The sequence below is a fragment of the Durotheca rogersii genome (assembly GCF_024521655.1).
Source record: "Durotheca rogersii strain YMJ 92031201 chromosome Unknown GGS23scaffold_9, whole genome shotgun sequence".
In the NCBI taxonomy this organism is placed as follows: domain Eukaryota; kingdom Fungi; phylum Ascomycota; class Sordariomycetes; order Xylariales; family Xylariaceae; genus Durotheca; species Durotheca rogersii.
The window spans coordinates 889,312-900,554 of NW_026251240.1; the positions used below are offsets into that span (position 1 = coordinate 889,312).

Below are 11,243 nucleotides of genomic sequence, written 5' to 3' on the forward strand. Positions count from 1 at the left end.
GAGGTAGGTGGGCAGGCCGCATTCTCGGTGTTACTGCCTGCGAAACTCGCCACGAATCGCTGCGTGGACACCAGCGAGCCGCCATCGGCAATCATGGACTTCCCCCCGGGCGGCTGCGAAGCGAAATGCGTCTTGCACAGCCCCGATTAGGGTCCCTCTATGTCGGAAGGTATCTCCGCAAATCGCGTCGCGCCTGTGAGTGTGAACGGCTTGGACCACTCAGATCGTCGACTCTCACTCCCCACTCCCCGACATCCCGTTCCAGAACGTTCACGGACGCTCGAGGATACGCAATCAATTCTCTTGACGCTGGTTCCGATTCACTTCAGTCGAGACCCATCAGAGGCTTTCCGTTTAGTCCCTGCGCTTGTCAAATCGACCTCGTCGGCGATCGATGCACCACGACCTTAAGCCCAGCCTCCCTCCGAGCTGTCATCGGGCTCTCCGGGGATTTAAAAAGGGCTTAGGTCGTGGAGCAGATATCGATTAGCGCCCCAAGCGTGAAAAAGGGTTATCTTGCACAGCCCGAAACGGCACCAGCTCCAGCTTCCGCAATAATTCGCCTCTATGAAGGACGCCCCCTCATAGATATGTTAGTAATTGACGATGGGTTGACCACCCGCTTCGTACGGTGGCCTCGGCCTGGCAGGATCTCGTCTACAAGGAATTTTCGCCTCGTGGCGCGGAATCGAGAGAGGCGTGGCTCGACCAACAATATTCGTTACAAACATTTGTGCCACTTGATTCTGATCTCTGCCGTGAGTCAGCAAACACCGATCAGTTCTGAGTCCCCCCACCCGTCTTGTGACTATATTCCCCGTGGCGCGGTCTATCCGCCAACAACCCGTGGATCCGGGTCTGTCCACGCACACTGTTGTGGTAAGCTTAGCATGACTTTGTCATGATACTCCAACAGACACTGCCTGGGGCGTATATACACTCGGTCACGGACGCGACTTGGCGTTAAGGCATGTAAGCAAGGTCACCCTGATTCCATCGTGATTTCTAACACAATTCCGCCCTTCCACGTGATCTGGCATGTTTCAGCATTTCACGCGGCTGTGGGATAGGCACATCCGGGATGGCTCTGTTAGATGGTGTCACATCGTAGTATACAAATGCCTTCGACCTGGCGGGATGGGAGATTTCCTCGTGCCTTTTGCGCTCGATTCTACTGCGGATCGTCTTCTTTTTTTTTCTTTCTTCTTCCCTTTCCCTCTCTTCTTAGATTCGTTAGGCAGACAGTTCACCGGATCTCGACGCCGAGTTTCTCCACCAGGACTCTGTTGACCTCGTTGTGCAGGTCGTTGGTTTCTACATTCGTCAAGGTCCGTTCGAGGCTCCGGTAGTTGATTCGGTAGCACATGCTTCGCCTTCCGGTCTTGGGATGGGTGAACTCGTCTACTAGCCTGACGTCCTCGACGACGTCCCCGGCCACGCTGCGCACAATCTCCATCACGTCGTTCTCGTGGAAGTCGTGCACGTTCGCTTTAGTATTGCCCCCCGCTGCGGACGACGACCCTAACCAGAACGACGTGTCTTTTAGGCAAACCGGGTATTTAGAGAAGGGCACGAAACGCTTAAGTGAGCTCAGGTTGTCCGACACTCCCTTGAACTGGTTCAAAAAGCGATCGTCCTGCGACCAGAAGAGGCGGATATCCGGGATCTGAAATAGTAGCATGGCGATCCGGTCGAGGCCGAGACCGAAGGCCCAGCCCAGCTGGTTTGGCACGCCTGCGTTGATGTAGATGTCCTGCTTAACCACGCCGCAGCCCAGCACCTCCAGCCAGTCGCCGCCGTAGTAGACCTCGAGCTCCCAGGAAGGGCTAGTAAAGGGAAAATAAGCCTCAACCCACCGTACCTGCAGAGGTTCGTCTACGAAGTTGGGGTCGGCCTTCACAGCGGCCGCTTTGGCGCGGGTGAAGATCTCGACGACCGCAAGCTCGAGCGACCTTTTTAGGTGGGCGGCGATGGCCTCAGCCTCGGCTACGGAGTGATGATCCGCCTGGCGGGGGTTTCTCTGGTCGTGAGAGGGGGGGTTGGGATCCTGGACCTCGACGTTGTGGCTCGGTAGTTTATGTACGTCCGACCATATAGCCGCTGCGACGTCCCCATCCGACGCCTTGGCGCGGTCCCACGACCGCGCACCCTCCATCTGATGAAATATGGGGTAGTGACTCCGGTCGATTTCGTCGCGACGATAGACGTCAGCGCTGATCAGGTAGCCGTCGCTGACATTCTGCCGAAACACGTCTGCCTGGTGCGCACTCGTGTGCGTCCGTAGCAGGGTCTCGCTGTTTACGTAGTACGTGTCCGACTTTGACCGGCCCGGGTGGTCTTTCGGGAAACCCAGCGAGTCAAAATTCTGGAGCGTGGAAACGACGGGACTGAAATCGTTGTGGTGCTTGTACGTCGGCGCCGGGAAGACAGACTCGACGATCTGTCGGGTTATATATATGGGGTGATCTTTTTGCAGGTGGAGTCGGCGAGGGACCTTTTCAATGACGTTTCGCGGCACGTTGAACCAGGAATCAGTCGGGTATTCACTGCCATTGATGGTTGTCGTCGCGTTCGATCGATACTGGAGAGCCGGGGTAGCTGAGGGGCATACACTGGTCAGGGGGCACTGGGCCTTATACGCATGTATCGTGACGGCCACAGCGGTCGGGACGCACCATCTAGCAGGAACCTGCGGCGATTCGGCTGTAGAAAAGGAGTAGAACTACAGCCATTCACCCCGCGGGCGGGGGAGCCAAGTATTCCCCTTACTCGGCTACATGGTACAATAACTCGGCCTGCCCACATGGTTGCGCGCGAGCTCAGGGAAGAGTTGTGGGCGCTCGCGAGGACTGAACGTTGAGAATTTGAGGCTCTCCGAGACTGTCGAGACCCCCCAAAAAAAAGATTAGCGGGGGGATAGTTCAGGCCGAGGCAGACGGATATGTACCATGTACTTGCAGCGCAGAGTCACCGGCCAATCAACCGCAGGGTAAAGCACCTAATTGACTGGATGCTATGTCGTCGGGAAGGACCCCTGGACCAACTTTGAACTGCCCGCCAGCAGTGCTGCCTCGTACCGCTACTTCACGCGTTGGCATCTTTGCCTACCTACACATGTAACCTACACATGTAACTTGCACATGTACATACACTACTGCCACTACGGCAGTGCCTGCCGCGGCTGCACGATGAGGTAAGACGTCGATCGCGACATCGGACCACGGCAACCGGCCCGTGTACTGTGTACAAAGGATGGGAGTCAGCACCGATCCGATCCCAGCTGGAGGGCGCCAACAATGGCAGGTGGGTAGTACCTACACACCTAGTAGATGGTACCTTTATAGAAGGATGGGTCTCCCTGTGCTCCCATCTCACTGTTTTTTCTCGGGCGAAAAAAGCCCGTCCGAGAATCAATTACCGGTTCAACCGAGCCCTCTCTCCCTCTTCTTCCTGCTGGATCGATGACTGCTCCGATCGACTGCCGTACAAAATTCTTAGCCGCCCCGTCAACATTTACCTCTTACACCCCTCTCCCCCTCCCCCCCGAGGCTGGCGTAGTGCGTAAGGTTGCTTCTAATTCTCTTCATGGCTCGACTCGCTGGTTTGGGTAGGTGAAATTCTGTATGCTACCTACCTACCTACTTACCTCGCATCCCGTCCGTCTTGTCACTTACCTGCCTCTTTACTTGCCTGTCGAACGCACCTCCCGCCCACCCTCTCCGTCTTTTCTCTTACTACGCCTACCACCCTCAGTAGACTGCGCGTCGAAAGATTGGAGCGACAGAAGCCGAGACTGAGAGAGAGAGAGCAGCTTAATCGAGAGCGAAGGAGTAAGCAGAATCTAGGGATGGTGACTCCCCTGCCCAGCTATTTGTCGTGTTGCGCTTGTTCGGTGTAACACCTGTACACGATGCAGTCCGCCGACATGGCTCAGACTAGCCCCAAGGAGTCGTCTGTCACCTCGGCCGCGGCCACTGCTGCTGCTGCCGCCAGTGCCAAGCCCAAGATCTTGGAGAAGAAGAAGGCATTGCCGCAAAAGCAGATCTCCTATCCCTTCTGGTTCGGTGGCACCGCGAGCAGCCTTGCCGCCTGCGTCACCCACCCGCTCGATCTTGGTACGTCGCCCTCCTCAACCCTTCCCGAAGTGTGTGGCAATGGCAACGGGCCCATGGGTCTGTGAGTCTGCGGGTTAGTCGGTAGCGGCTTTTTTTTTTAAATAAAAAAACAATAAAAGACCGCCCAGAAAAGAGGTCTGACCCCACACGCTAACTCGGGCGTTTTGCGTCGTGTAGTCAAAGTTCGGCTCCAATTGCGCTCCGGCGATGCGCCGAGGAACATGAGCGGCACCTTCATCCACATCGTGCGGAAGCAAGGCCCGCTCGGACTGTACAACGGGCTGACCGCGTCGCTGCTGCGGCAGATGACGTACTCGACCGTGCGATTCGGCGTGTACGAGGATCTCAAGAGCCGGTTCACGCACGAGGGCACGGTCAAGCCGTCGCTGCCGCTGCTCATCGGCCTGTCGACCTTCTCCGGCTTCCTCGGCGGGATCTCGGGCAACGCCGCCGACGTGACCAACGTGCGCATGCAGCAGGACACGGCGCTGCCGGCCGCCCGCCGGCGCCACTACAAGCACGGCCTCGACGGCATGTTCCGCATGCTGCGCGAGGAGGGCCCCCGCAGCTGGTTCCGCGGCGTCTGGCCCAACAGCACCCGCGCTGCCCTCATGAACGCCAGCCAGCTCGCCAGCTACGACAGCTTCAAGGCCTGGCTCATGACCTACACCCCGCTCGGCGACACCACCACCACCCACTTCGCCAGCTCCCTCCTCGCCGGCTTCGTCGCCACCACCATCTGCTCCCCCGTCGACGTCATCAAGAGCCGTGTCATGAGCGCGCACGACGAGCAGGGTATCCTCCACCTGCTGCGCACCATCTACGCCAAGGAGGGCGCCGCCTGGATGTTCAAAGGATGGGTGCCAGCCTTCCTGCGGTTGGGACCGTAAGTTTCTCCTTTAATCCCCACCCCCACCCCCTTTTCCCCCCCCGCTTCCTTTCCCCGTCTTCCCGCCGACGCTAACATTCGGGAACGTGGGGCAACAGGCAAACGATCTGCACGTTTTTGTTCCTAGAAGCGCACCGCAAGGCTTACCGGCAATTCAAGGGGATCGAGAGCTGAAATTCTCGGCTCGTCCACCCACATAACGCACATACGCACGCATGCACGCATATTCCACAGACGGACGGACTCCTACTACTACCTAGACAGACGGGGTGGGATGGTCACGGTACAGAAACGGGCACTTGATAGATGGTGGTCAGCTCCTTTGACAGGTTTTTTTTTTGCTAGAGAAGAGGAAGAAGGGGACGGGCAGACTGGCTCATACATCAGGACCGAGGGCGTTCGGGAGATGGGGGCAAGGGCACTCAGCTTGCATAGCTGCGGGCGTTTGGGAGGTTCACGGTCCCGCTTACACGGCAGCATTGGCTGCCGGATAGACCTAGAGGCTAGGTAGGCACGTATACTGATTGGCACAAACTGCATATTTGAAAGACGGTCGGGACGGGAAGCCGAGAGAGAAAAGTGAAGAAGAAGAAAAAAAACACTATGGTCTCTTTTTGGGGGGGCGAGGGGGATCTTCTCTCTCGCTCGCCCGAGTACACAATTATCGACGTGCGTGTGTGCATCCGGGCCGAAGTCGCGCGCGGCTGTCTAGAACCACCCATATTGTGTATGCATTGTCGTCCAAATCATCTATGCTAACAAGTACGCCCCGTAACTCCTAGCAGCCATGCGTGACATATTACCCCAGAGGGAACCCAACCATTGGTTCCATGCTGTGTTGTTGTTTTTTTTGCGGGCAGTGTTCTCGTATAGTAGTACAGGGGCAGGCTTACGCGCGTGGGCCTACACAAAAAAACCCCAACAAAAAAAAAAGCCTGCCGCCTCCGCCTCCGCAGACAGACGAGGTCCGATCGCTCGCATGCCTGGCACAAGCCGACGGGCTCGGCCTGTGGCGCTAGTGCCAGCTGCTCGATCCCGAGTTGCCGTAGGGAGTGGTGCCGTAGGCGGTCGTGGCGCCGCCGCCCCAGGCGCTAGCGCCGCCGGTGTTGCCGTAGGGGGTAGTGTATCCGGGGTCCTGCCAGCCGCCGGGGCCGGGGCCGCCGGGGCCTCCGGGGCCGTCCATGGCGTCGGGGCTGCGGGGGCCGTCGTAGTCGCCGCCGCCGCCGCCGCCGCTACCGCCCATGCCGCCGTCGCTCTCGCCGAGCCCGTGGATCAGCCCCGCCAGCTTGCGCTGCAGCTCCTTGACGCCCTCGAGGATGATCGCGTCCGGCTCGATGTTGCCGATGCTCTCCACCTCGAAGTAGAACTTCTGCGGCACCGCCGTGTAGTCGAACTCGGCGTTCTTCGGCGCCGACTCCCAGTCTGCGTATTTCGACTTGGGCCTGCAGGGGAGAGAGGAAGAAGAAGAAATGGGTTAGATCGGATCATACCGTATACGAGGAGGGGAGGAGCGAGGAGGAGGGGCTGCGAGAGAGACTAACCATTCCTTCTCGGGATCCTGCTCGTACCACATGTCCAGGTGGTGCAGGTAGTTATTGGGGTCGTACTCGAAGCCGACGGCCGAGGTGGGAGACCACTTGGCGTGTTCTTTGGCGATGCCCTTCTTCGCGATGCAGGTGAGCTTCAGCTCCTGGTCCTTGCGCAGCTTGCAGATCAGCGAGCCGAGGCCGTCGGGGTCCGTGATGACGGGGTTGCCGACGTGGTTGTTGGGGCGGTCGATGCCGACGACGAGGTCGCGCGCGTAGACCTTCATGACCTCGTCCGAGGTGCACTTGGCGTGGAGCGTGAGGGTGACGCTACACCGGCCGCAGTGCTGGTCGCAGTCGCAGTCGCGCGAGTAGTTGAGCTGGTCGATCTCTCTCGAGTCGAGCGGGATCAGGCCGAGGCGGTGGGAGATGAACTCGTCGGCGAGCACGGAGGTGTTGACCTCGACCTCGACCAGGTCGATTGCGACGGTCGGGACTTCGGCCTGGATGACGCGACGGAGCGAGTTGGCGAAGGAGAGGTCGACCGAGTCGATGGAGAAGTCGACGTGGTTGTCGCCGATCTGCACGAAGAATTGGTTAGCATGAGGAGACCCTGGGAGAGACGATGGGAGAGCCTACGCCGAGAATGCCGACACCCGGTCCAATTCGGGTCTGGTTCTCCTCGATCATCTCATGGTTGTAATCCATTGCCACAATTGACGCCACCCAGCTGGCGGCAAACGGGTAGAATGGAAAAGAGTGCTGGGAGTGTTGTCGTTATTTCTGTGGATACAGAGGGTTTTATTACGTCGGCGACCAAAAGAGGAGATGGTGACAGGACGTGGACGCCAAAGTCGGAACGTTGTTGAAAGAGAATAAGGGTAAGGGAGGCTGCGAGGCTGAAAGATTTCGAACAAGGCACGCGAAGTATGAGTAGGAAGCGCGTTGGTTTGAGTCAATCGGTGAGGATACATAGGTACTTTGAATCACGGAGCGAATGGGGCTCATTCCGTGCTAAAACTTTTAGCGTAGGGCTGATGGTAGCAAGGATTGGTACCTAAACTAGAGAGAGCTTTTATGCAAGGCTAACACTACCACCCTTCTGACCTTGTGGCTTTCAGACCTGGACGGGGGAGCTGGAGATGTTCGACACGGAACGACGTCATACCCTGTGTGACAAATCCGCGTAGAGATAGAATCTCGAGGCCAGTTGATCGATTTGTACGCAGAGCGCAGTTACTAGGAAGCTATGTATAGCGTGCTAACCATCGCTTTACACCCGGCCTTTCCTTTGGCTCGGTTGGAGAAGATGCGACTGACCGCGATAGTGTTAAGCCGGGTCGGTGTGCGATACAAGAGGCGGCACACGAGGTAGCAGATACAGGTAGCTCCGTTCGTCTGTCCTCGTCAACCTTTCCCACCCAACCGAACGTAGCCTTCTTCGCAGCCCTCGCAGCGCTAGAGACAGCAATGAAAGTTCGCGTCGCCTAGAGGCAGTGTGATACTAGGGACACGGTGGGGGCCGTCATGCGCGAGCGCAGAGGAGGGTCCCCGCGGATCAAAAATAAGAATAATCAGAGATAGAGCCACCATGTGACTCTTCCAGAGATTAAACTAGAAAGAACAGATACTACACTTGATCTAAGCCAAGAGGCTGCCAGACAAGTTAGCATAGAGTCGGGCGCAATCGCGTTGCCGGTAGCGCGATGGGTAGGAGGGGCTTACCAAAGAGAGCTGAAGAAGGAGGGGAAGAGGAGGAGAAGCTAGAGTGGAGGGCGAGAGATTGTGGGTTTATAACTGCGGGGAGAATTCGAGAGTGGTGAGGTTGGGCAGAAAATGAGATACCTCAGGCAAGACGTCTACTAAGTTGAACCTCGATACTATTGGCAATGTACCTACCATAACCGATTCCATTGCATAAGCCTTTTAAAGTCCGGCCTTGCCTTTCAATTACCATTCATCTTTAATGTGTAAGGAGGAGGCGGATGCAGGTAGGTACCTCTATGTATGTACCTACCTATGTACTGTACATGGGTAGGTACCTGAACCTGCCTTATCTACCTCTTAGGTATCTCCTATCTATTCCCGCCTTTTATGAGGTGAATGCACGCGGCTATCTATCCCTTGTACACATATGTATGCATCTACACGTATAGCCAACGTACCCTCCTCCAAGCTTTGTACCTACATACAGCCGCAGGTAGTATTTTAATCGATCAAAACACCTCTATGGCTAGGTACCTAGGTACCTAAATCCGTGGGGCCAGCCAGGTCGATATTGGCGTAACCCGTCAATAGCATTTCATCAGTCACCCCGCCAGGTACTAATGGATGTGCGTATGGAGCCAGACCATTGCTATTACGTACCCGAGTACTGGAGCGCCCTGACGATTGGCAAATCCGGCCACTCGAGCCTCTGGGCTTAGGTAACAGATACCTAACAGATAGGACTGTGCACCCGCAAGATGTACCGCAAGATGTACCTACTGGGTCGGAAAGGGCTCGGGTTCCAGCGGGTACATATAGAGGCGCCCGGTGTTCTACCGTCAGGTGGCATTGCGTGCAACCAGCGGAGCATCTACAACTAAAAATTTATCAATCTCTATTCATTCCCTTATCGAGGACTCCCCTCACATTGCCCACTGGCCCACGCGACCTTGCAAAACCTTGCCTCCCTGAGGACGTCCGCACGCCTTGCAATATCGTATCTTGTTATATCACATTCGTAGTCATGTTAAAGCAAGTCCTTTCCACGTCATCCAGGGTCCTCTCCTCTAGCTCGAGAACCATCGCGCAGCGACGACCGCCATTTGCCCCGGTGCCCCTCAGTCCCCGGCAACCACGAGTTCTCTACGGCGCGATACGGAGTGCACGATGGTACAGCGACCAGACCGCCGAGTCCGCCGCAAAGAAAGAAGCGGGCGAGCCAGCTGCCCAGGCTGAAGCCCAGGCAAAGGACCAGGCAAAAGACCAGGCAAAAGACCAGGCAGAAGACCAGGCAGAAGACCAGGCAGAGGCCCAGGCAGAAGCCCAGGGCAGTGAGGCTGCCAATAAATCCGCCAACGGGGCCAACTCGAGCCTCAACGCTGAACTCAGAAAGAAGTTGGAGACTAAAGAAAGAGAAGCCGTTGACTGGAAGGTAACTCGCCACTTCTTGGCGACGCCACTCTGGCACGCGAGTGTGGGATGCTGACGATTGATTACAGGACAGATACCTCCGGTCGGTAGCCGACTTCCGCAACTTGCAGGATCGGACACAGAGGGAAATGAAGGCCGCGCGCGACTTCGCCATCCAGAGGTTCGCCAAGGACCTGGTTGACAGCGTTGATAACCTGGATAGGGCTCTGACGATGGGCAAGGAGAAGATCGGCTCGATGGAGGAGGAGAAGAAGAACGAGGATCTGATCAGCTTCTACGAAGGAGTCAAGATGACAGAAACCAACATGCTCCAGACCCTCGCGAAGCACGGTCTAGAGCGGTTCGACCCCGAGGGGCAGAAGTTCGACCCGAACGAGCACGAGGCCACCTTCATGACCCCGGTTCCCGGAAAGGAAGACAATACCGTCTTCCACGTGCAGCAGAAAGGATTTAAGCTCAACGGAAGGATCCTGCGCGCGGCCAAGGTCGGCGTAGCCAAGGGCCAAGAGCCACCGCCGCCGCCGCCGACGACGACGACGACAACGACGACGACAACGTGAACGAACCGACATCGCTCGGTCACTGTATGATACCATGAAGACGTTGTACACCACCAAACGACGGGGGCTTAGGGGCGGCGTGGCGTTGGGTTACTGTATATAAACATGCTCCTCTCACGAAAAAAAAGGCGGCCGGCGGAGACGACCATACTACATACCCACCTACATAGTGTATATGCATGCACGCGCATGATGCATTCATAATATAGCTGTTCAATACGGCGCACCCTGCTATCGACCCAGATGTGGGATCTCGGCGTTGTACATGAAGCGGGCCGGGGCTGGCCGGTGGAGGAAGGACGGCAAGGTCTATCGAATGGCCACCTGCTACGCGACAAGGGGGGGCTTGGGGTTATTGTACCCGGTAAGGCATTCGAGCAGGAGACGACCAAGACGTAGATATAGCGACAGCGATCCGGAGCGACGTCGCACTATGGATGTCCTCCCAGCATTCAACCGTCCGTCCCGTTGCAGGCACACGCGTAGATGCACCCGAGGCGGGAGAGAATTAGATGAACTCGGGTCGTGGGGAACGCATGGGTACCTAGAGAGCGCAGGATCTATCCATGTAGGTAGGTATGTTAGGCGTGCGTATGAGAGATTCCACCACTACCTACCTAGGTAGGTCCTTATAGCTCCGGGGGGCTGTACTGGACCCGGTTAGCTGGCTGGGAGATGTTCCCGGATGGTGACAGACAGGTAACAGGTACCTACCTACCTCTATCTAGGATATAGATATACCTATATAGATATATTGATGACGGTAAGAAGGGAATGCTTACCTACAAAGCGTTCGAGGCTCAGCACCGACCTATCTACCTACCTAGGCACCCAGCAGTGGCCAATTGAGACGGCAGCTAAGCTGCGGTGCCCAACCTGCAAGTTGCCTCCCGTCATATAGCAGACGTACCTGTTGAGGCGTTCATGTAGGTTAGCAGGCACGAAACTCACCAACAGAGACCTGTTGGCACCCCCTAGACATACCTTACCTACCTCCTACCTACGTAGGTACCTA

The 11,243-nt window shown here is 56.8% G+C and overlaps 4 protein-coding genes across 4 annotated transcripts; 2 read left to right on the forward strand and 2 right to left on the reverse strand.

Annotated features, from left to right (window-relative positions):
* Window positions 1–1,246: 1,246 nt before the first annotated feature.
* On the reverse strand, window positions 1,247–2,805 carry GGS23DRAFT_605031 (phenylalanyl-tRNA synthetase; the record flags this gene model as incomplete). The annotated part of the gene is made up of 2 exons (XM_051519696.1): window positions 1,247–2,598; window positions 2,676–2,805. The coding sequence occupies 2 exons, from the start codon at window positions 2,803–2,805 to the stop codon at window positions 1,247–1,249; spliced, it is 1,482 nt and encodes a 493-aa protein (XP_051372180.1).
* A 933-nt stretch (window positions 2,806–3,738) lies between these two features.
* On the forward strand, window positions 3,739–5,217 carry GGS23DRAFT_535656 (mitochondrial dicarboxylate carrier). The gene is made up of 3 exons (XM_051514767.1): window positions 3,739–4,115; window positions 4,293–5,001; window positions 5,103–5,217. The coding sequence occupies exons 1-3, from the start codon at window positions 3,911–3,913 to the stop codon at window positions 5,176–5,178; spliced, it is 990 nt and encodes a 329-aa protein (XP_051372181.1). The 5' UTR covers window positions 3,739–3,910; the 3' UTR covers window positions 5,179–5,217.
* A 450-nt stretch (window positions 5,218–5,667) lies between these two features.
* GGS23DRAFT_535662 (DNA-directed RNA polymerase) lies at window positions 5,668–7,292 on the reverse strand. The gene is made up of 3 exons (XM_051514768.1): window positions 7,170–7,292; window positions 6,546–7,111; window positions 5,668–6,446 (listed from the first exon to the last, which is right to left on the reverse strand). Exons 1-3 carry the CDS (start codon window positions 7,236–7,238, stop codon window positions 6,020–6,022), a joined length of 1,062 nt encoding a protein of 353 aa, XP_051372182.1. The 5' UTR covers window positions 7,239–7,292; the 3' UTR covers window positions 5,668–6,019.
* Window positions 7,293–9,261: 1,969 nt separating this feature from the next.
* GGS23DRAFT_596649 (GrpE-domain-containing protein) lies at window positions 9,262–10,228 on the forward strand (the record flags this gene model as incomplete). Its single annotated transcript, XM_051518506.1, has 2 exons — window positions 9,262–9,669; window positions 9,737–10,228. 2 exons carry the CDS (start codon window positions 9,262–9,264, stop codon window positions 10,226–10,228), a joined length of 900 nt encoding a protein of 299 aa, XP_051372183.1.
* Window positions 10,229–11,243: the final 1,015 nt, after the last annotated feature.

Bases quoted from the DNA above. Each gene is read 5' to 3' on its own strand.
- GGS23DRAFT_535656 (XM_051514767.1), top strand. From the start codon at position 3,911: ATGCAGTCCGCCGACATGGCTCAGACTAGCCCCAAGGAGTCGTCTGTC. The intron at 4,116-4,292 runs GTACGTCGCCCT...TGCGTCGTGTAG, and splicing joins CACCCACCCGCTCGATCTTG to TCAAAGTTCGGCTCCAATTG. The intron at 5,002-5,102 runs GTAAGTTTCTCC...GTGGGGCAACAG, and splicing joins GCCTTCCTGCGGTTGGGACC to GCAAACGATCTGCACGTTTT.
- GGS23DRAFT_535662 (XM_051514768.1), bottom strand. From the start codon at position 7,238: ATGGATTACAACCATGAGATGATCGAGGAGAACCAGACCCGAATTGGA. The intron at 7,112-7,169 runs GTAGGCTCTCCC...TTCTTCGTGCAG, and splicing joins CGGGTGTCGGCATTCTCGGC to ATCGGCGACAACCACGTCGA. The intron at 6,447-6,545 runs GTTAGTCTCTCT...TCTCCCCTGCAG, and splicing joins CAGGATCCCGAGAAGGAATG to GCCCAAGTCGAAATACGCAG.